Below are 22,745 nucleotides of genomic sequence, written 5' to 3' on the forward strand. Positions count from 1 at the left end.
CAATATTTGCTGAGTGTTGGAGGCCATTATTCAGGTCAGACTTGTCCGTATAAATATAAAAACAACAGGAAATGCAGTGTTTTTATGTCCCAAAAATCCATCTTGGGCCAGAGATTAAACTCCATTCCTCAGCATTAGTCCACATCTAGGAATCAACTGGAGCAAAAAAAAAACAAAACTGTTGTACTCTCAAAACTAATATTGAAACAGGGAGACTCCACCCAAGAGGCAGGAAGAGCAAACATGTCAATAGCCAATTCTACACCATTTTACATGTGTAAATGATGGAAGTACGAAGTCACACCAAACCGAGTGCCGTTTACAAGTCAATATACAGTGAAAACTGTCCCAGACAGGTAGAAATACTCATAAAACGTTTATTTCCCCAGTAGGATATATATAAAAATTGTTCTAGGTAGAGCTAAAAAAGAATTAAACTCTTGGAAAGACAATGTTTCTTTTAATACGTCACTTGGCAGAAACATTTTCAGATGCCACAGAACAGTCTTCACAGTCTATCTTGCTCTGCAGGGGGCAAGCGTGTGATCAAACATCTTATCAAATGTGAACATAAAATCTTCAGGTTGTTGCAGCCTTGATAGTTAATGTGGCAAGGTGGTGATCCTCATACTCTGACTGGCAATGGGGTACGATACCATGGGCGTGGTGGCGTGACTCATAGTGATGCCAGGCAGGGGTTGTGTCATTGACACAGCCACTGGTGCCACGGAAACCGCCACAGGTGCCATTGACACGGGAGGTGCCATGCCTTGAGCTATAGTCTGTGCCAGTGCAGCTGAGAGGGGGGTGATCTCGGGGTTGAGGTGAGGCGGGGGTGCAGTGGGTGGCGCTGCATTAGTAGGGGGTGCAGCAGGGGCTCCTGTGGGGGCTACAAGATCCTGCTGAGTAACTGGGCGAGGCTGCAGTCCTGCACTGCTCAAAGTGGTGTGAGTCTGTGCAATGCTGTGGTTGTAGGAACTGACGGCCCCCACCGGGGGCGCCAGAGTCTGCTCAGTAGGTGCAGGCGTGGAGGACAGCGTCATCACTTTGGCTTGGCTGCGGAACTGGGCGTTCTGCTCCAGAAGAACCTCGTTGGTCGCAAGCAGATTTGAAACCTGTAAAACACAGAGTTACTGTATCTTAGCAGACTATTGTCATGGTCAGCGTGTTTGCAGCTGTCTTGGTACGTTGTGGTTTAACGGGATGCCTTAGCTTCTGAGCTTCTCCAGCTGAGGCTTATGTTGTGAATGTAAATGGACCCTCAAGACAAACTAGCATCAACACAGTTGCTCTTTTTTATAACAAATTATAACCAAATTCATTTCATGCAACTCTTTTCAAGAAGTTTTAGACATATGCCAGGCACCTTTACCGGATAATACAGGATATCTAATCTAATCTCACTCCCATTTGCAAGAAATACTTGGATTTAGCAGTTTTTCCAGACACATCAAAGGACGAAACTGCAGTAAGTAACATATATAAGAGAAAAAAGGCTTTCTGGTGTGAATGACAAACCAACTGAGGACAAACCGGTTTGAAAGTAAGATGAAGATCAAAACACAAGCAAAAACACTTAATACTTTGAATTGCATAAATGGAAATGACATATGTATGTTGGACCCTAAAGCCTGAAATGCTGATTCAAAAATAAAGACATAGATGATCAGCAAGTACACGCAGGCTAATAAAATGATCATTATGAGCGAGTCTTTCCACACAGGTTTGTTGAAATTAGTTTTATTTAGCAGGTGTTGTTTGTGTTGTTTCAACACACATTTGACTGATTTGATGGCGGCAATACTCTGCTGTTAGCATGTTGTTGAGCCTCTTCAGAGCCGCTCAGGTTATTCTGAAGAATGTTCTGGACAGTGTCTGTTATGTTGGGTTGTTGGAGGAAACACGTTTGACAAAAAACAACCATTTCAGACCCACCTGTTTTTTCAACTCTTCCACGCGTTTCCGAAGCAGAGAATTTTCCTCTTCCAGTAGTCTGTACTCAAGAGGACGAGGGACCAATGTGGGCTGGACGCCGAGCTCATAGTGCCCGGCTCCACTTCCGTCAGCCAGACGCAACCCTTCCAATCGACGTCTCTTGATCTGCAAGTCCACGGAGGCCTCCAGCGAGCCAGCGTCAAAGAGTCCACTCTCCAACAGGGGATCATATACTGAACATGAACTCCTGTCATATCGACGCTGGCCTGAAGTCCCAATGGAGAGACACCCACCCATCCCTCCAGGTCCTACTCCACCAACCCCTGAGATGATGGGATCTCGACAGCCGCCCAAACTTGGACAGCCCATACCCATCATATTATTTCCACCTCCACCTCCAACGAGTCCTGGCATTCCTCCACATGTGCCCCCACCACCTCCCATCCCTCCACCTGCATTAATTATCCCACTATTATTGGTCCCAATAACACTTCCCACACCGCCCCTCGAGGGGTCATATTCAAAATCTTTTTGGACGTGGCGAAATTTACACTTGTGGCCCCTGACACATTCGCCTTTTAAGAAATCTCTGCAGATGGGGACTTCTCCACGGCTGTGGGGAAGATCCATAGGGGAGAGACCAAGTCGTGCTGCAACCTTCCCCCTCAGCCTGAGTGGCAGCTCTCCAGTTTTCTTGTAATAGTCCTCATCCTCCTTAGATCCATGCACAAAACGGCAGTTAGCTCTAGTGCATTCTTTGTTCTGATGATCATGGCAGAAAATGAATTCGTTTTTTTGCACCCCTAAATCCGGCACCTCATTGAAGTATGGGTGCTTGAAACGGCAGCGTTTCCCTCTTTTACAAACATTGCGTATGAAGTCCCTGCAGACACCATCCAGTGCTTGTCCTGCGTTCTGCCCTCCACCTCCGTTGCCACAACTGTTGCCATTCCCTAGTGCCCCTCCACCCCCCATGCCCACAGCACCAGAGCTGCTACCACCTCCACCTGTACTTCCCCTGCCCTCTGCCGAACAGCCAGTCAAACCAGACGGCTGTCCTCCCTCCTCTATCAAATTGCCTCCACTACCACCACTACCTGACAGGTAGGAACTGTCCCGGTCAGGCATGGCGCTGGGCCCAGCTCCAGGAGAAAACCGCACTCATGTGTGTGACGGATTCTGACGTGACCTGGTGAATGTTCAGGGATATATCAAGGGAAGTAACTTCAAGGGTCTATATCTTCAGAGTTCTGCAAACAATGAAAAATGGAGACATGTCAGGACGATGAGATAAGAACGGCACATTAAATGAGTTAGTTAAATGTCCATGTTGACCCACAAAGTCACACAATATCAAACCTAGCTACTACAACACTAACGTGTTTTCATTATAAACCACGTAGCAATGATTCACATAAAAGGTTAAACATACTAACTGTCGTAGTTTCAGTCAATACGACAATTAATAGCAAGACGAGCGGCGTTTGTTTACAAGCTAGCTGACGATAGAAGCACATGCTAACGGCTAACACGGCTATATTTCTTTCTAAAGACAAGCATCCACGGGAACAACAAAATAAGTTCATATCAGCCGGCTACACACTACACACGGACAAACATGAGCGCGCACCTTCCAAACGGTTATTGTTTTCATACATATTCGAGGGCCCAGGAGCTGCTGTTCACGCACGTCCCTTCATCCATCTTCCACCACCAACGAAGAAGCCCAGCAGTTTTACCGCCATCTAGCGCTAGAAAGGGGGAACCGCAAAAACATCATATTAAACGCTTCAATTGTATTTTTTATTAGGTATACTTTGTCTTATACAATTCATCTGAAGACACTGTGTTTTCTTTGCAAGTGGATAGACTAATAAGGAGTTTATAAACACGTTGTTAAAAGCAGACGGAAGTGCATTTAATTTAAATTCGACTGTCAGGTGGCGTCGAAGGTAAATCTACATAGTCGTGTTTTGCCCCGGGTCATGGCAGTGAACTTAGTACGCCATCATTTACAGCTTTGTCTGCTCCTGATGTTCTGCGGGTCAGTGTCTTGGGCTCGTTCTGCAGCCAGCAGAAGCTACTACGACAGCCTCCATGTTGAACCGACGGCCACAGCCAGAGAGATAAAACAGGCGTTTCGGAAACTGGCCATCAAGTACCATCCAGATAAGAACAAGAGCGTTGGAGCCGAGAAGAAATTCTTAGAAATTGCAGAAGGTGAAGTTGATTTGATATGGCTGCTTGCTTTATGTCTAGACAACGCTCAAGGAAATGGATTTCAAAATGATGTTGTAGCATCTGAATAAGCTTTCTTTGAAGGTTAATGTTACGCTTAAAATAGGAATCTTTTTTGTGACACCTGCACTGTGAGTCTCTTTCAGATGAGATGTGAAAACCCAGTGAATTTGAATGTTATCATGTGAGGGCCGGAATGAAAAATAACGTTTGGCTCTAGTTTCTTCTCATTATAATTAGGAATGGACATGACTTAGGTTATTTTGCTGAGACTGAGATGTGTCTTAATAACTGCTTTTTTTGGGCACTAAAGCCTGATGACAAATGGAGGAAACATCTGCAAAAATGTAGGGATGAAATCCTTCAGTTACAGCAAACAAAACTCTCAACGAATGCGTTTTGTAATACTGTCCCTAAGAGTTTGACAGACAACTAGGTCTGTGAACAGTTAAAGTCAGTTAGGACCATCTTAATCAAATATCAAATAAGTCTCTGGCAGGTTCATAACTTACCTAGTTCTGATGTCATCTCTCTCCGTAATAGGCTGAGAATATGTGACCATCGTGACCCTAAACATTCAAACTACAGGACACATTTCACATCACATTTCGAGCTTTACAAATTGAAATATAAAGTTTCAAAACAACATTTTACACTGTGCATGTGCTTACAACTATTCACAAGTATTATTATTTACATTATTATTATTTCAATCTTGTCCTCTGCTCTTGAAGCCCACAGAGTGCTGTCCAACCCAAAGATGAAGAGGCTTTATGATACTTCGGGTCAGAAGAATTTCCAGTCCTCGGCTGAACCCGATGACTCCACTTTCCTCTACACCTTTTCTGACATTTTCAGAGAGACAGAGCAGCATGTACATGAGCCCGAGTTTTACTGGCGTGATCATCATTATAATGATGAAAGCTACGATGAAGAATTCAGCTTTCATTTTTAAGAGAGACGGGGAAAATGAGTGACAAATGTCTATGTATCTCCTCTTCACTATGGTCAAATGCTTTTATGTTTTGAGACCACAATAAAATGTTTCATTATAACTTTGTGTAGTCTATGTTGAAATTTAACAAGTGGTGTCATTGCTGAATAACTTGCCTGATTCAGCAGTTGCTCGCAAGTTTGCAAGGCTGTAACGTTTTCACTGAGGAGCCTCATTGGATGGTTTGGTCTGGTTTGCCAGTGAGGGGCGTGTCCATTGGTTACTCACTAACGCTCACATCATTTACTCCTTTTTTTCCCCTTTGCCAGCACTTCAGATCAGGCACCGTTTTTCACATTTCTTCCAGCGGAGCAACGTGCCCTTTGACCAAGAGGAAGTCCGGTGCTTTCTCAGCAGTTAGACCATGTTACAGGGAACACGAAAAAGGAAGACTTTCTGTGGAGCTTTATTTCTGTTTTACAAATCAATGTAGGGAAAGTTTTGTTGACCAAAAAAGGAGGAAATAATCAGCACGGGAACCTTTACACAATAGCTTGAGAATGATGGTAAGTGGTTTAATATTTACTTTGCATTTTGCATTTACTTTGAAATATGTTAAATGAAAATGCAGATGAATGAATACAGATATGTTTCAGAAGCACAAAGGCCTCAAAAATTACAAGCTTATGTGTTTCAAATGATGAAGATGAGAACATGCAACCTTGTTTCCTGACTTATTTTATACTGTCATGAGCATTATCAGATGGCCCTTTAAGCATCATGAAAAAAACAGGGATGCAATAATAATAATAATGACAATAATGTTATGCCACAATTATCAAAGCAAAGCATGTACATATGCAGTAACTGAGGGACACATCTGTAGTGAAGTAGAAAGGTAGTGAAACTGCACACCCACTTTTTTTAAAAACCCAAATCGTTGTCCTATATATGAAGGCCATCTAGTCTAATCATTTATCAATCTAATATACATACTTCGCCTGGTAACCACCGCTTAGTCCTATTCATGTTAAATAAGTACAATGAGTGCAAACGGACAGCAGGTGGCAGTAGCGCGACGAACAAAATTCCGACACTCATGAAGGCACCATCCACACGCAACCTACATATTAGATCAGCGCTTCACCAGAGACAGAGAAAGGAATGAAGAAAAGCAGCGAAAGTTAACCGGAACTATGTCATGCGTGATCCTGTGGTCTGACATGTAAAAGAGTTCCTCGTTTATTTCAGCCTGATCAGCTCAAACAAATGGGAAAAGTAGCTTGAGCTACGGCGGCCTTAAGTGGACAAAAGTAAATCTCACTAAAGCGGGATTCATGAGAAAGGATGAATATTTTCGGGAGTAAAAAAAGAAAGTACTTCACTTGTAATCACATGTAATAATCTTATGTTGCACATGTTTTTTTATAGTAGCCTAATCTAAAGTAAAACCCATGATAATCCACCCCCGACAACCGCTCACTTCTCCTAACTAACTGATGCCATTGTGAGTGTCGGTAAATGTACTCCATCCGTTACATGAAAGTTGATTCACTTCAGTGACTCAATTGGATGTTGTGCTACACTGTTTCTAAATGGGATGTCAACATCTAACTTCCACTTCATTTTGAGGTTGACGCGGTGTCAATTTGCTACTCAAACTGTGGACTGTATTCTGGCAGAATAAGAAATATATTCACTCTATGTTTGTAATTCATAATGTAATATTTATAAGGGTGCTATGAAAGGCAGTCTGAGGAGCATCCAAGGTTTATCCAATTATTGCGACTCCAAGACACCCGAGCATCTTCTGCACTGCTGTTCAGTGCCCTGCCACCGCGCTCCTCCACCCTCTGATCGAATAGAGATTATTATACATTCAGTTTCTGTGAAAACTTTAACAGCAACTGTATTTTAGGAAGAAGTGAAAGAGGCGGCATCTTCTCTGAGCGTTCAAGGTGATAGCATTGCCATCACTGAGGTGTCCAAAGATGGAGACAATCTGGTCTTTATCATTGTTTCTCAGAAGGTGAGCGAGTCATTTCATTGACCGTTTAAGAGATTTGTGTTGCAACTACTCGCTTCAGAGTTGTTTTTGATGCTGTGCTTCAGCTTTCTGGGACTGGAACGTACATGGTGGACCGAACCTATGATGACTTTGAGTGGCTGCAGCAACATCTGTTTTCTCAAGAGGAAGTGCCTGGATTACAAGGAGTCATAGTAAGTAGTTCACCTTAAAATGAAACAAACTCCAATTGTTATATTTTGCTGTATAAAACATATGTTCCTCCTTTCCCTCCAAGTTCCCTCCTCTTCCTGCCAAGGCTCAGGTGAACCCATCTGCCAAGGTCATGAAGCAGCTTGGTGAGTTATCATGTCTCATCGTTCATCGCTGTGTGGTGTTCAACAAAGCGGTCTGCAGGCGTCCTGGCCCTGGGAGACTGGAGGCCGTATGCTGTAGCCCTACAGAGGTTCCTCCGCCAGGTTGCCGCTCACAAGATACTCAACAAAAATACTGCGTTTGAGACTTTTTTAACCAGCACAGACGTGAGTACACAACAAAACATTCTCCCTTTTCAGCCATTTAACATTATAGTCACATTTCAGAACCTTCATACATACGATTCTGACTAAATTATAGAACAAATAAGACTCATTTACTTTTGTCCCAAGTAAAAGAACATATTTAAGCACCATAAATAAAGAAATATATTTGTTTCAATTGTTTCTTTGCCAACTTTAGGCTCAAAAAGGTTTGCTACTTCCAACAATACAAAGCAGCATAGAGAGCTGAGCGAAAAGGCAGAGCTCTTCATTTACATGACCTTCACGTATAGTCATGAGTTTGGGGTCATCACAGAAAGAAGGTCACCCCAGACACAAGCGGCTGATATGAGTCTTCTTTAGAGATAAGGTGAGGAGTTCTGTCACTCGGGAGAGACTCACAGTAGAGCTGCTGCTTCCCAGTGTTGAAAGGGGCCAACTAACTGAAGATTTGGAACCTGCTGTCAATGCTGAATTGAACATATTGCTGGTACAAAGCAACAGTTGTATTGCTTATCACCGTTAACTATGCCTCTGAGGCTGGTTATGTTGGTGTTAATCTGATGAAAAGACATGTATCCACCTACTGAACGTAATGTTTTCTGTCTGTACACCAAGCAACCAGGCCAGCAGAGATCCAAGAAAAACCTTTTCAACCGCCTGAGTCAGGCCATGGAGGAGATGAGAAAAGAAGGCCACAAGGTGTCTTGACCTCACCTGTTCACAAACCCTTCATATCACATGAGATCACACATTCTCTTCCCCACACAGGACGTAGACGACTTCTTTCAGTCCAAGCGAGATCACAATCATCTTTTGACCAGCTACACCAAGAACTCAGCGGAGGTGAGGCTGTTGGTTTCTCATCCCTTGGTGATTTAGCTCCAGTTAAAAATGTCCACGAGTTCACAACCAGATGAAACCAAAGCACTGAGCTACAGATACGGCTGACAACTGTCTGCCATATACTAATGACAAGACGGACTCACAGCTGTATTTCTCCTGCAGAGATTCCTGGATATGGTGCAAACAGAGCAAAGTGAGGAGACTCTTCGAATGACATTTATGTTTGCCCCCAAAGGTCTGCTCAAGGGCTGACATAATAATACATCTTTATTGTTGTTCATAGAAATAGCGTTGGCCTTCGCACACTTCGCTGCATCTCTTCATCTCTGTGTGGAACCAGGAGACGATCCAGAAAAAAAAGCTTTTTCACAGTGAGACTTCTGTGATGTGCCTGAAAGTGTCTCCCACCTTTTCCTCTGGAGCAGGGGATCTTAACCTTTTTGATCTTGGGGCCCATTCATGTAATAGAACTGATTCATTACTCTTGATTTCATTTGTGATCAATAACCATATTTAATCTATTAACATGTACACAAACCAAAACCTTGTGATATGACATGAAACCATGTGACCATCGCAAAGATATTTATTTGACATCGAAAAGTCCCACCAGCAGCAGAACCAGGTGCAAGTCATAATCATCAAATTTACTGAGGAAAAAAAAAGGAAAAAATTCCCTTGATGCAAAATTGGAAAAATTGAACACAATTCTGAATAAAATAAATAGAATAAAAACATCTAAATATCTTAGAATAAAAATAATATATTTTATTAAAACTAAGTGTAAATAAAAATATCGCCATTTCAAAACTGCTTCAACAAGTACTTTCATGAATAGTGTTTACAGTTCATCACTTTCTTTGTCTTATCTTTTCAAGAACTTCTCCATAGTTATTAACTCTCACAGATTTGCAGCTGTCAAGTCAATTCAGTGACGCACTACTGCCACCATACGTGGCTAACGTATTAAAACTGAGCATCTCGCAGCCCTCACGGCCCTAAAGTGTAAAACAAGAAAACTTACAGTGGCCCTCTAGGGGGCGCTTGTGGTGGTTAAGGATCGCTGCTCCAGAGGATGCCATTGCTCCACTGAATCCCGTCTCTGGTTCATTGTCCTAAAACGGTTTTCTCTCTCAGGATCTGTGTGAAACTGTCAGCCGTCTTTGATTCCATGAAGGTACTTGTGTAAATCATCTCTGAAATTCACTTGCTAATTTCAACTATTGCAATCACGACGCAATGATCACACAGGAAAACATGTCGAGTGTTGCGGACAACAGCGTCTTTACTCTTGGCCTGGGCCTGGACCTGGAGTCTCGCTATCAGGAGGCTGAGAAGGTTTGCAGTGTGCCCCAACCAAGAACAATAAACACCTCTACACAGCCAATTCTTATTACAGGAAATGCTGTTCAGAAGAACCTGTAAACTGGTGGAACTGGAAACAGCTAGGAGAAATGCAGAAAAAGCCAAACCTGTCAAGAAGCCAGTCGTGAGTGGACTTTCACACACGGTGTCTTTCCGAATGAGCTTGTGTGTACTGTTGTAACTGTTTTGTCGGATAAGTGTGCAGAAGTAGGGATGATGTTTGTGACCTTTGTGACACTGCTTCATTCTTCAATTGATGCAAACAGTCTTTCAGAACAGAACTTAATGTAGAAATAAATTCATTTTTGAAATAGATTTTTGATATTAAATTTACACTACATTTCTTGCTACTGAAATCTCTGGTTATACTCACTGTCAACGTGAAGATAAACTGTCACTCATGATGATGTTATTTTTAGGTCATTCTGAGGGAAGTGAATTTTAGATGCATTCCAAGTTAAAAAAAATCCACCAGTTTATAGGTGCGACTGGTGCGGATGCACAAGACGAATTGTTCAAGCTGCAGTCACGTTATACAACCAGCAGATGACACCAGCTACAGTCGGTTCATTATGAAATCCATTCCTGCTGCTGCAGATGGAGGTGGTGAAGAAAGCAGCAGAGGAGGAGTTCAACCAAGTCTCCCAGGTTGCCAAGAAAGAGGTACTGTCCAAATCAAGACGGATCATGCTTGAATGTGAAAACCACTGCTGTTTTCTTTCAGATCGCGCGGTTCGAGGAAGCACGTTTGTTGATGCTGCAGCAGGCGATGGTTCAGTGGTGCGAGAAGCAGCTGGAAACAGCTCGAAAAAGTGCTGAGGTGTTCAAGCAGCACCTGGAAGTGTTCCGAGCCATGGCCTTGTGACTCCAGAGGTCAACGTCAAGGTCATGCCAAAACCACGCCCACTTAGTTCAGACATACGTCTCATCAAGCGATGCGCAATTTTTGCATTTATTGGCAATGAAACTTGCAGTCACTCTGTTTAAGATGAAGCAAAACAATGATAAAAGCTGTGCAAACAACAAAAAGGTGGCGTGATTGTTTACCACCAGAGCAAACGGGAGTTAATTGGATAACAATTGTAGTGGGAAGTTCTTGAGTCAGTTCTTGAGTCGCATTTTTATAACCGTATTTTAGTTTAGTGACGCATCGATTTCAAAAGTAGCGCTTTCTTGTCACCCAACATTCACTTTGAAGAAGCTTGTCTTCCTTGAAGGACAACGGCGACGTGCAGTGAAGAGGTTAAAATCTTCTCATCATCGGAACTTTGAAGCACAGTCGCGGGTTGCATAAGAGATTTATGAATATTAATCTCCAAAGTTTTTCTAATGGCTTACTGGACGTTGACATCTTTGTCCTTGACGACTCACTGGAGTAGTAAATCTATTTTCCAGCATTTAGCGGGTCTGATCGAGAAATGCAGTCTTTAAAATTCTTTTCATGTGATGGAACAAAGTTCCCCACAAAAGTACATTCTGACGGCAGGAGGTTGTTGAGATGCGCAGCGTTATTAAGCTCTGACACACTGCCATAAATTAGTTGCATTAGAGCCGACAGTTTTCAGAAAAAAGCTGCCAATAGATCAGGAAATATGCCCCTGGAGCTATAATTAAGAAATCACAGCGACTTGTGTCTTTCCTTTTTAAATGTCACAGTCCTAATAATGTTTGGATTTGGCTGGAGGAAACTCCAAACAGGATGTTGCTTGAAAGCTACAATGAACTCTGCTTAGAGTGAGGAGCATTAGCAGTGGAATCGACATTTGAAAATGAAAGTTTGACATGCATCTAAATCGAACTCAAGAGACCAGGAGAGTACTGGTGAAGTGACAGCGGGTCTGTTTAATGTGGAGACGATGACTTGACAAGACGGGCCAGAACTCGACAAGGCTATTACTTGAAGCTTGAGTAACTTTGAATGACGACAGACTTGACAAGACTGGTCTTGATCAGTTTCTTGACTTGATGCAGAGTCTCGACTTGACAGGGCAAGACAAGGCAACTGTTTGACTACAAGAGACGGGAGTCGCCCAAACAGTTTCTTGACTTGATGTGGAGACTTGGCGGGGTGAGACGAGACAATGACTTGACTAGACGTGATGGGACTCAACCAGGCTGTTACTCTGCTTGACGTGGAGACTTGACAGGATAAGTCGAGACAATGACTTGACTAGGAGAGACAGGAATTGATGAGATGGATACTTGACATGGAGACTTGAGTAACTGGAATAGAAGACATGACGGACGAGACAGGACTCGACCAGTTCCTTGACTTGATGCAGAGTCTTGATTTGACAGGGCAAGACGAGGTGATGACCTGACTAGACGAGACAGGCGCAGACAAGACAAGACAAGAGGAGAAGGCACTGACACTGGAATACAGGAACCCCACCAACAATAAACAGGAAACAAACACTTCACGGACTCTTCACGTAGTTTTGACCTCTGCCGTCGACTCTTCAGCCACTCTTGCTCTTCTGTAAAATAAAGTGTGTGAGCTGTCGCCCTCTTCCTTCTTTGTGTGGCTCTTTTCTTTATCACAAACTTCACCACACTGCTTGACATCTAACAAGCACACACCGGCGCTCCTCCATATGTTCTTTAATTCCCCATCATTTTGTGTAACAGCACACCTTGACAAAGAGAAAGCCCCACTCAATGTCATCTCCCCCATCTAGTTCCCTTACCGGCTGCAGCATCATTTCTCACAACTGCCGCGGGGATCATCTCATCATCTGTTCCAGCCTGTGATCCCTCCATTGGCTAAAAAAGAGGAATGGTTCCCATTTGGGATGATGACTCAGGGAAAGATGGACGGCTGGTATTACTGGAGGAGAGGCTGGAGACAGGGAATTGTTCATATACCGATGGAGCTGTCAGCAAAGGACAATAATCCCTGGGAGTCTCCAACCTGTGTTGATCAGTAGAAATAAATCTCAAACTGTCAATGAATGTTTTTTTTTTCAGGACTCTTCCTTGTGAAGACCCCTGTGTGAACCTTGAATGAGTGACTGTGGGCTTGAAGCTCATGAATATTGCAGACCAAATATGATTCTGAGCGGTAATGGACTTTTATTTTAGCAAGAACGGAGCCCAGGTCTTCAGCGTGGCAAGTTGAGGTTTATGTTGCAAGGGTTTGTTCTTCATATTGAGGTGTAAAACCTTTCCTGTCTCCGCACTGGACCGTGGTAGAGTGTCACAGGGGAGGTGCTCGCTCTCCACACCTCCGAGGCTGGAGTTCACTCCAGGGTTTGATGTCCTGTTGTGGGCTGGAGCTGGGACAGGGATGAGGCGAGTCTGGGACAGAGCGTGACTTGGTTTATGACTTTGTCACAGCCAAACTGCACAGAAGCGCACATTCAGAGCTGGACACGCACCGGGCACCTCTTCACTTCTGGAGAGACGTCACTCACTCGGCAACCCCTCCCACATGCAGCGGCCACACACATAGAGGAACAGCGCACCTGCAGCAGACACTCTACATTCACTCCTACAAAAGCCTATTTTAAGGCTTGGAACGCATTATTTCTTTTTCCATTCATTGTAATGGGAAAAATCAATTCAGATTTTGAACAAATCGAACAGCCTTCGATTGTGGTTGAGAACCGAGGTTCCACTGTATGCATATTAAGTCAATTGGCTAGAAAGGCCAGACAAATGAGAAGTGTGGCCTGACAAAAGCCTCTTTTCCCAGAGTTTTATGAGAGAAGTGGCAGCCCTGTGCTAACATGTTAGTGCTCAGTATAGCTCTGGAGGATTGTAGAAACTGGCAGATTTAAGATTTTTTATGCTGACGTATCATATATCAGAAAAGAACAAAACACCAGTACACCCTCTTGAAATGTGGAACTGTCAATAAATGCGAAGGGTACAGTCAAGTTAAAGGTGTTTAGCTGAGAGCTCAGCAAAGGGAGCTAACTCGATCAATTGTTAACGTTACTCGACGACTGGTACGGAACAAATGTTGACTCATCCATCTTCAACTACTTACGACTGAACTCTGTCATAGATGATCGCTGCCAAAATTGGAATACTGTCGCGTTGCCATTCCATCTATTCCCATCAGCATCCGCGGACTGTGACTAATTCAAATGTTTTGGTCTGTTGAAGGGCGGCAGGGGGAACAATGGAAACGAATGCAAGACCAGGCAAGGACTGACTGGCAACGCTGACACATGCTGAAACACAGCTTCCACTTGCATGAATCTGACATGCTGTACATCATATATAGTTCTAGATCAATATGCAGCTTTAGGATTCAGGACTTGAGTCTTCAGTCATGTGACCATGGAACTCAAAGACTGCTTACTCCACATCTGTGTTTATTTGTGCTAGCAAACCTCTTTCACTCATCATAGGAAGGCAGATAAGTTCAACGTCCACACCTTGGCAACTCGGCGCTTCTTACTAGCTTAAGAACATGTACCTTAATAGATGTCAGAATTAGAATGTGTATGAAAAGAGGAGGAGCAGCTGTTGCCAGGCAACCTGAGCGCTATTAATGAATGAATGAATGGTCAGATGGAGGTGGATTTTACTGCGATGAGACGCCTACAGTGAGCAATAGAATGGCTGTGATCCACTTGGCAAGCGACTGCAGTGTTTCTGTTCCAAGCTGGCAGGAAGCTCATTTGAGGCACTTACAGTGTTGCTGGCCAGTTCCAGTTATTCCAACCTCTTTCATTAGCTCCTGACAGCGTCATGTCGTCTGTCCATCGCCACATCGCTCTGGGGAGCATTATCCTATATATGCCTTTATTTCTGCTCCTTCCTTCCTCCTCGTTCCTTCCATTCTCTCACACTCCCTTTCTTCCCCCATTCCTTCCTTTCTCAATCCTTCCCCCACCTGTTATTCCTTCCTTCCTTCCCTCCCCCATCGACCCTTTATTCCTTTTCTTCTTTTCTCTATCCTTTCCCGACCTGTCCTTCCTTCCTCCATCTCTCCCTTGCTTAATCCCTGCCCCTCCTTCCTTCCTTCCTTCCTTCTATCCTCCCGTCCTTCCTTCCTTCCTTCCTTCATGGAAGTGACACTGAATAAATGCTTAAAACTCCTCTCTGATCTGAATTAGAAAATTATCTTTATTATGTCTCGAGGTGTCACTCCATCTCAACAACAGAGGTGTAAGAGGGACACTGGAGGAGATGATCTGTGTCTCATGCTGTTCAACGACAGTCATCACAGACACACACAGAGACAACAGAAGATTCATTGTGAATGCCATTCATTTAAAGTTCACTGTTGAGAGATGTTCATGGTAGTGTATCATTTGAATTTTTTTTGAAGGATACTTGGTTATTAGGGGATTGTGTTGGGGAGGAATACAGACGCTTGGTGGAGGTATGCGCTGTCTGAGTGCTTTTGTAGCTCATGTCTTTGGTTGCTGCTGTCACTTGGAGGCTGTTACAGAGGAATAGTTAGTGTAACGGTTATTTTTAAATGCAGATGCCTGAACTTGCAGGGAAAATGTGCAGAGTAGTACCCACGCTTTTTAAGCATTCTGGGGACAACCACTTAAAACTTTCTGATAGAGACTATTTTGAAGTTCTGAAGCTTGCTACACACTCCATATATGCTGGTTTATTCACATCAAATGAACTAGCAGACAGCAGTGTCAGGGTTTTCAAGGGTACAGTTTAATCCTGTCTATTCGCATTATAAAAACAAATTGGTCATTAAATCCAGAATTAAATCTATTTTCTCCTTTATTTCCATTTAATGAGCGGAAATAAAAGTTAAGAGTGAAAAGTTTATGAACCGAATGATTGATTCTTGCAGCTTAATGTATCAAACCAGATGACATCATGACCACAGCCATACACAGTGTCTCCATATGTTCAGTGTCAGATTAACATTCTGAACCGGTTCCACTGAGCTTTCATGAGTGCGCTCACGCGTGAGAGTTTCACACGTGAGCACCACGACTCGTTCGGTCTGTTCATTAGGCAACGCTCAAAGTACCATGGTGATAACCGATTGACTGGGACTGCGGGAGGAACATTGCTTCTATGCTGCTGGTACTTATGACTCATCTTTGAAACAACTCATGTGTCCAAGAGGATGGAGGAATCCATTTTTTTTCTCCAAATATATCAAGAAGTGAAATGCTTTCATTGAAACAAACTAGTTGTTTGTTCTGTGTTCAGTTTTGTCTCAGTTTTGGTCTTGACTCGGGTCTCGACTACGACGTCAACAGTCACAAGTTCAAGTCATTTGCTCATGCACAACACCAGCTCCTCTGGACTTGATCTAACAACACATCAGCACTGAGCTAATGTTTCATTGGCAGCTCAGTGATATGCCTTCATTTAATCCAAGGTGGGGTAGGTGGGGGGAGCTCTCAGCTCTCACTTTATGTATGAAAATGTACCCGTTGTTTCCAACCATGTTTCAGTCACTGCTCACATGTTTCCATGTGTTCTTTACACTGGTATTGCTGTTCACCAATATATCCACCAGGGGGAGCAGCCCAGAGTCAAAAGTAAAAAACAACAATTCCAAAAGAAACTGTGGTAACTGTGGAAGGAGTATTGATCATGTACCTCTTGCACAAAAGAGCAAGACTGAGTCAGCATTGTAGGAGGCGGTGGTCACGACTGGAGGATGGAGAATTTCCAGCATTGTTGTGTCTTCTTCGTGTCTCATTGGAGCTACGTATCAAGTAGTAACCGCAACACTGCCCCCCACGGTTTCCAATGGTACTGCTCTCTTTGGTCCTTATCTGTCATATTTGTGGAAACTTGCAGAAATACAGAGGAAGAGTCCCTTTTTATTTGTTTAAAAAAATGAACTACAGTGATCGCCGTTCATTTAGCAGCTCATTTCCATCCCAGCAGAATGGTGAAACTTAACCAGAGCGAGGGACTTTATCTGTTTGGGGGAGGTCTGGGGATTAGTCATAGTTTGTGGGTATGGATGGGAAAGGGATGTTTGAAGACGCTTCTGGCTTACAGTTGACAGTCAGGATGAAACTCGATTATTGCTACTCGCTGCAGTTATCATTCCAGTCTCACGCTACTGATCTGGGAAAAAAAACTGTTGAGTTCAAAACTTCAAAACAGGCATTGCTTTTCAAGCCATCCGACAACTGCCAGCAGCTCTGAATAACAGCTGAATAAGTAGCTGCTTTTTATTCAAGAGGGTGCAGGTGTTGCTGTTGGAGTAAAGTTTTCCTGCAGATTATGATCAGTCAAGTTTTCTTGCAGACGTGGTTGTGATGCAAGAGGTATCAAGGATCGGAAAACTAGAGCACTTCAAAGGGTTCCAGGTGATGGGACGACCTCCATCAGGTCCTACGGTCAGCCCGAACTGCCGATGTAACGTGCTCGCTGACAGACAGCAGTGCTCTCCAAATGTTCTGTCACCAGCACATTTCCGGCCTCATGTTCCTCCCGCAGTGAAATATTACAGTCCACGAGACTGCATTACAGCAGGCGCATAGCTTGGAGTGGACACTTCCACAAACACAAATGCACCCATTAGTGTTGAATCAATTATTCATCAATTTTTCCAGCAAGTCTGACTGGAGACGCTCCAACTCACACCGCAGAGGTCATTTTTGTCACATGTCAACAGCATGTGGCCTCAATCATCGACATGATGCGCTGTTCCCATGGCAACAGCTCCTGCACACTTTTCCACACCGACTGCAACAACTCTCATTTTCTTTACCACTGTATACGGACTCTGGAGTGACTGTTAATGAAAAAATAGGTGCACATCAATAAGTCTAATTTGTATTTGATGGTATTTCAGATGTTATTTTTCCCATCATTGATCAGTAAGCACACATTTAAAAGAAGAATGTGTATATTGATCATCCGGTTTGACAAAACCAAAGTAACCATTCTAACGCAGGGGTCGGGAACCTTGTGAACCTTGGACAATGACTTCCCGTCACTCTCAACAATAAACTCACTCGCAGTGACTTAAACCCAAGCAGTTCCCCTGATGCTTTGCAGTCCAGTCACCTAATCCCAGTGGTTGGTCACTGCAATAGGGAGCCGACAGTACAATAAGTCTCCGCCCTTTCCAGTTGGTCCAAGGGACCAAACATAGGGAAAAAATGAATGGAAGTTTATGGGGTGTTGGAAATACACCTCCTGTGTATCTCTGCGCATCATTTTACTTGTGAGAACGACTACCAAGAAAACAACAAGTTACATCCAAGAAATGTATTTCCAGGCAGAGGAGTCTAATAAATCCATCTCTCTTGGTCAGCAGCTACACCTGACCGGAGATTGTGTTCTTATATCTAAGCATAAAACCAGTTTTCCTGGCCGTGGATGGGGTCATTTTTTCTGCACAACCTCAGCTGTTACTGTGAGAATGTGTTGAAAGTAGACCCATTTTAGTGTCTCTGCCACCCACCGAACCCTTGCCCTTAAAGTGGTTTGGACATAGATGGGCTTTTTGGAGGAAATAGTACTCAAGGTCTCATAAACAAGGTTGTTCATGGTGTCACATGGATATTCATGATTTCACATTTCTCCAACTCCGCCCCACGGTGGAGCTCACTCTCGCCTCGCTGTCTGTGCAACTGAGACTTGGAGAGAACAAACGGAGAGAAGTCCCCTCCGCGGCTATAAAAGTCCACTTTCAGTTGCTTCATTCTTATTTCTAATTAATCCCCGTCAGAGATAATGGAGGGGAGTCTCATCGGGTTTGATTGGCCCACACAGAACCTGCCATTAAGTTGTTTTTAATCCGATGCTTCCTGCTGCAGAGAAGTCTAAATGGGCTGCTGAAACACAGGCAGCTGACTCAGCACCAACACATGCCTTTATCTCCAAGGACGCAGTCAAATAGTGCTACATTGTTTTTGGAGTTACGAATGATTATATGCGGGTGGATTACAAAGTTGTTCACTGTTGTCTGTCTGCTGCAAGAATGACTGTGCAGACCAGTAATAGGCTTTTCTTATTCAGACAAGGTTTAAATTAAACAAACAAAAAAAAAGGTCTCAACCAATGTTCCCTCAAAATGTTCATGTCCAAGGCCTTCAGCAGCAACAGGAGGAGGTGACCTCAGAGTGAACGGACACATATAGTTGATGCAAGGCCTACTAGCTGGCCTCACGTTGAACGTGACTTGTACGCGTCCTGTGATTGGATACTCATACCGTCATTTCTGGACTAACCGCATATCTTTTGTCGCTCTTGGGGCTTAAATGTATGAGGATATTTATGGGCAAACTAGCTTCAGAGCCATGAAACCACAGATGTTTGGTGACATTCCAGCATGTATCGCCCTGTTCTCAGCCCCTACATTTCCCCGGAATCTACAGCGGCGAGATTATCCGAGGAAGAAAGCTCGCCACTTCCAAGCGAGCGGCTACTGCAGGCTTATCTTTGGTGAGTGCAAATGTTTGAGATATTTATTTTGTTCACCTTTAACGTGTTAACAACGGAGCGCACCGGCGCAGCTCTGTGATCCTACGCTGACATGTTTCTTATGCCGCTTTCGGCAAACTGTGGCCCTCTGGTTGGAGTCTTTCTGAGACTGTGCAAACAAGTGTACAACAGGGCTTCCACCACGTAAATTGTGTACAACAGGGCTTCCACCACGTAAATACATAAATATTTACGTGGCCCTGTTGTACAATTGTTTGCACAGTTAGCTCAGCGGGCAAACAAGATTAAAGTCAGAATTCTGCCAATTTTTTTTTTTTTCTTCACTGACCCTAATCCTCTTCCATTTTTAATTCAAAAAAAGAAATTAAATATTTTTAATGTTAATGTTCTAAATTAAATTACACCTTGAAATTAATTAGAATTAGAATGGAACAAGACAAGTTGAAAATCTGAGACAAACTGGGTAAAGATTGAAGTAAATTATTCTGCGATAGGAGATCAAAATGGTCCCACATGGCAGACAACCTGCTGCCTCCTAGATCCACAAAGACATTCACAAGGAACCGTGAGATCAGATTGTTTCAGCAGTTACATCCGGTTGACAGATGCGCTTCCTTATAAACGCGTTTTTTTCTGAGTCGACACAGTCACATGATTGTCTTAAAGCGGTACGCGCACCGACGCAGGGATTGCTCTTTGAGCTCGCCGCCAGCGCATCGATGTTGCAGGATCCATCACAAAATGTTGCCATCATATAACAGTAGATTCTTGCGAAGTGAGAGCTAGAGATGAATAGAGTGGGGGAGAGAGTAGCGTGTGACAGAGGCAGTAACAGTATGGATCCCCTGTGGTGACCCCTGAAAGTGCCCTGATCTCAGAGCTGTCGAGGAAATCCCTGCTTCCCTTGGTAGTGAGGGGCTTCAACTCTGTTCTCACTTGAGTCTCATCGCTCGCACTCACTCCCCTGATTCCTCTCTCAGTTGCTGAACATGATGGCTGGAACTGTCGCTGCACTGAGAAAACGAGCTTGATCGTTTAACAATTGTCCAATTAATATCCTTCTCTCCTCCGTTCGGTCCCCCCACATGCCTGCGTCTTAGCTCCCACCATGGCCGAGTTTAATTAAATTGGGGCCTCAGACCAGAGGAACAGTAATGATGAGGATAGATCTACAAAAAGGCGGCACAGCTGCTACTGTTTTCCAAACTCTTTTTCATTCTTGCCTCTTCTCGTGCTCATGTTGACCGTGCTGTGACAGCGTGACGTCCAATAATTGACACATTGAGGCAAAGGTATTTTATCTTCAGGAGACCTCTTCTGCTGAAGCATCTTCCCGCTGTACTACACAGTAGCATTTATAATCAGATTTGGCTTGTGTTATTAAGTTACCAAGCACTCTGTCTGTTCCCTGGCTCAGCTGCTGTGGAACCGGAAGAGAAAGGATCACCCCGGCAGCAGGTGAAAGAAGCAGTAGAGTCACAGGACGTGAACAGGAGTCAGCGACTCGCAGTTTAGTTCAGGTGCAACTCTCAATGTGAAAGCAAAAATGTTATTCCCTCTCTTCTCCACATGAGCCAATACACATAAAACAGACTGGCAAACAAGGGAGGAAACATCCAGGGATCATGGTTCTTTTTTCTTCTCCAACCATCTGCTGGCGTCTCTGAACTGAGATGAAATCCAGCTCGCACCATCATCTGTTCCTTTCATCGTTGATCCTTCTCCAAGATCAGAATAAATATTTGTTTCCCGACAAATGCAGTACGACTTTGTCATGGCAGGTATTTTACAATCATAAACACCTCTGGTTAAAAAAAAAAAGCATCTTTACGTCTCAGTGAAAGAGAAGAGATTATGTTTCTTATATCACAAGCAAGACTGAGCCTTACGCTTCGGCTTCTCGGGAGCAAAGCTGCAGTCTGTGTGGAGGAGCTGAGGCAAGCCTCTCTTACGTTCTATGTTGCAGCAAGACTGCGTAGATCTGTCGAAGTATAGCAGCCAGAAGCAGGAGCCAGAGCAGGATCAGAGTTTAACCATGGAGTTTACTCCAAACAAGGGCGACGCGTTATGTCAACATTCACATTTTCCTTCAGTCCATCTGTATTATGGCATACATTTACTGCTGAAGCTATGACTCTTCATCAGACAAGTAGAGTCAGACACACCCTCATAGATTCATGAAACTCTTGGTGTGATAACATGCAGCATATACATCACATATGCTGATCAATGACTGACCCTGACTGCTGTAGCTTTCCGCTTTCAATGTGTTGACCTCAAATGTCCTCACAGTCCCCCATCGTTCTTGCTTCACAGTCATCGTTGACACGATGTCACAGCTTTTCCATCTTGAGCCAGTGTTTTTATTTGATCAGAGCAAAGCCATGTTTTCTTTCCTTGGTACGCGTCCTTTTAAATTTCGTCCCTCTCTAACCTGACCTGTTTTATTTCAATGTCAAAGATGTCTGTGCACCGTTTGTAAGGGATTGCGATGGCAACTGCAGCGTGTGGACTAAACGTGGCCATGACATCAAACCCGGATGAATAATGAAGTGTAAAGTTGACAACAAAGCAGGGTACGACAATCCTCCATCACCTCATGTCAGAGGGTGATCTGCAGAGAGCCCTAATCTGCTCCGTGCAGTTGATGATGAATATGAATGAGAAAATGAATATAGATGAAGAGAAATATTAATATTGATGACGGTGGTTTCTCCTCCCTCCGAGCGCGGACACGGGTGCGCCGAGTGGAACCAATCAATCTTCATCCGTGTCTTCAACCGTGGGATGAGGGTTCACTGCGTGTCGGTGTGAGTGTGTCCCTCAGGGTGTGTGTTTAACTTGCACTGAGCTGGCTGAAACCTTGCCCTCCGATCATTCTGATGTTGCAATACTTTTTGGAGATGGACAAAAACCATGACAGTTCATCGCTCCTCTCTTTCGTTTCTGAAGTTCGCCAAATGAGAAGTCTATTGGTCTCATTTGAGGTTGAAAAATTATATTCCGGACTGTGATTGAACCATTGACTACAGTCATGTGATGACGGCTAAAGTGTCTGGAAATTACACAAGTCTATTTTCATGGGTTGAGGGTTTTATTTTTTGGACAAGTTTTTCTCCGTGGAATTTTCAGGAGGGTTCCTCTTCTCACAAGACGTAAATTATTGTTTGAGGACACAAATGAAATGGATGAGCACCATGAGCAGCAGATGAATCAGATGCACTAACCAGCAGGTTAGTTCATTTAAGTTCAATGGGGAACATGTCTACCGCTACAACAAGACAACTTTGTTTACCCGTATCTTATCTCAACTCACTCTTGTACTGGTACGTTAAACTCTAGTGGTCTAACTCCTTTTTTTTCATCACTTCAACTCAACCTCCAACTTTTAATATTTACATGTATTGTTTTACTTAGGATTCCAAGAAATACAAAAGAACAAAATTGTATCTCACCAGGGGGGTCAGCCCAGAGTCAAAGGTTTATGACGACAACAAACTCCAAAACAACTGTGGAAGAAGTATTGATCACG

The 22,745-nt window shown here is 43.6% G+C and overlaps 2 protein-coding genes and 1 long non-coding RNA gene across 4 annotated transcripts; 2 read left to right on the forward strand and 1 right to left on the reverse strand.

The window, feature by feature from the left end:
• Positions 1-341: 341 nt before the first annotated feature.
• On the reverse strand, positions 342-3,697 carry zc3h10 (zinc finger CCCH-type containing 10). Of its 2 annotated transcripts, none has more exons than XM_053868273.1 (3): positions 3,592-3,683; positions 1,936-3,185; positions 342-1,115 (listed from the first exon to the last, which is right to left on the reverse strand). In XM_053868273.1, the coding sequence occupies exons 2-3, from the start codon at positions 3,061-3,063 to the stop codon at positions 603-605; spliced, it is 1,641 nt and encodes a 546-aa protein (XP_053724248.1). In that variant the 5' UTR covers positions 3,064-3,185; positions 3,592-3,683; the 3' UTR covers positions 342-602. The 2 variants fall into 2 exon arrangements, with proteins under 2 accessions (XP_053724248.1, XP_053724247.1); XM_053868272.1 differs by having other exon boundaries at positions 345-1,115; positions 3,566-3,697.
• Positions 2,821-5,197, forward strand: LOC128760677 (uncharacterized). Its single transcript, XR_008414857.1, has 3 exons — positions 2,821-3,887; positions 3,954-4,155; positions 4,908-5,197. It is a non-coding gene; the product is annotated as an uncharacterized LOC128760677 (long non-coding RNA).
• Positions 5,198-5,546: 349 nt separating this feature from the next.
• On the forward strand, positions 5,547-12,239 carry si:dkey-28n18.9 (sorting nexin-6). Its single transcript, XM_053868619.1, has 14 exons — positions 5,547-5,673; positions 7,026-7,136; positions 7,220-7,327; positions 7,411-7,471; positions 7,530-7,654; positions 8,270-8,353; positions 8,423-8,497; positions 8,660-8,690; positions 8,781-8,868; positions 9,635-9,674; positions 9,749-9,835; positions 9,897-9,986; positions 10,460-10,525; positions 10,587-12,239. Exons 1-14 carry the CDS (start codon positions 5,668-5,670, stop codon positions 10,725-10,727), a joined length of 1,113 nt encoding a protein of 370 aa, XP_053724594.1. The 5' UTR covers positions 5,547-5,667; the 3' UTR covers positions 10,728-12,239.
• Positions 12,240-22,745: the final 10,506 nt, after the last annotated feature.

Source organism: Synchiropus splendidus, chromosome 6, assembly GCF_027744825.2.
Source record: "Synchiropus splendidus isolate RoL2022-P1 chromosome 6, RoL_Sspl_1.0, whole genome shotgun sequence".
Taxonomy (NCBI): domain Eukaryota; kingdom Metazoa; phylum Chordata; class Actinopteri; order Syngnathiformes; family Callionymidae; genus Synchiropus; species Synchiropus splendidus.

Coding starts and splice junctions, on each gene's coding strand:
- si:dkey-28n18.9 (XM_053868619.1), top strand. Junction 7,655..8,269: donor CTTTTTTAACCAGCACAGAC/GTGAGTACACAA, acceptor CTGTACACCAAG/CAACCAGGCCAGCAGAGATC. Junction 8,869..9,634: donor GAAAAAAAAGCTTTTTCACA/GTGAGACTTCTG, acceptor TTTCTCTCTCAG/GATCTGTGTGAAACTGTCAG.
- zc3h10 (XM_053868273.1), bottom strand. CDS start 3,063: ATGCCTGACCGGGACAGTTCCTACCTGTCAGGTAGTGGTGGTAGTGGA. Junction 1,116..1,935: donor TGGAAGAGTTGAAAAAACAG/GTGGGTCTGAAA, acceptor TGTGTTTTACAG/GTTTCAAATCTGCTTGCGAC.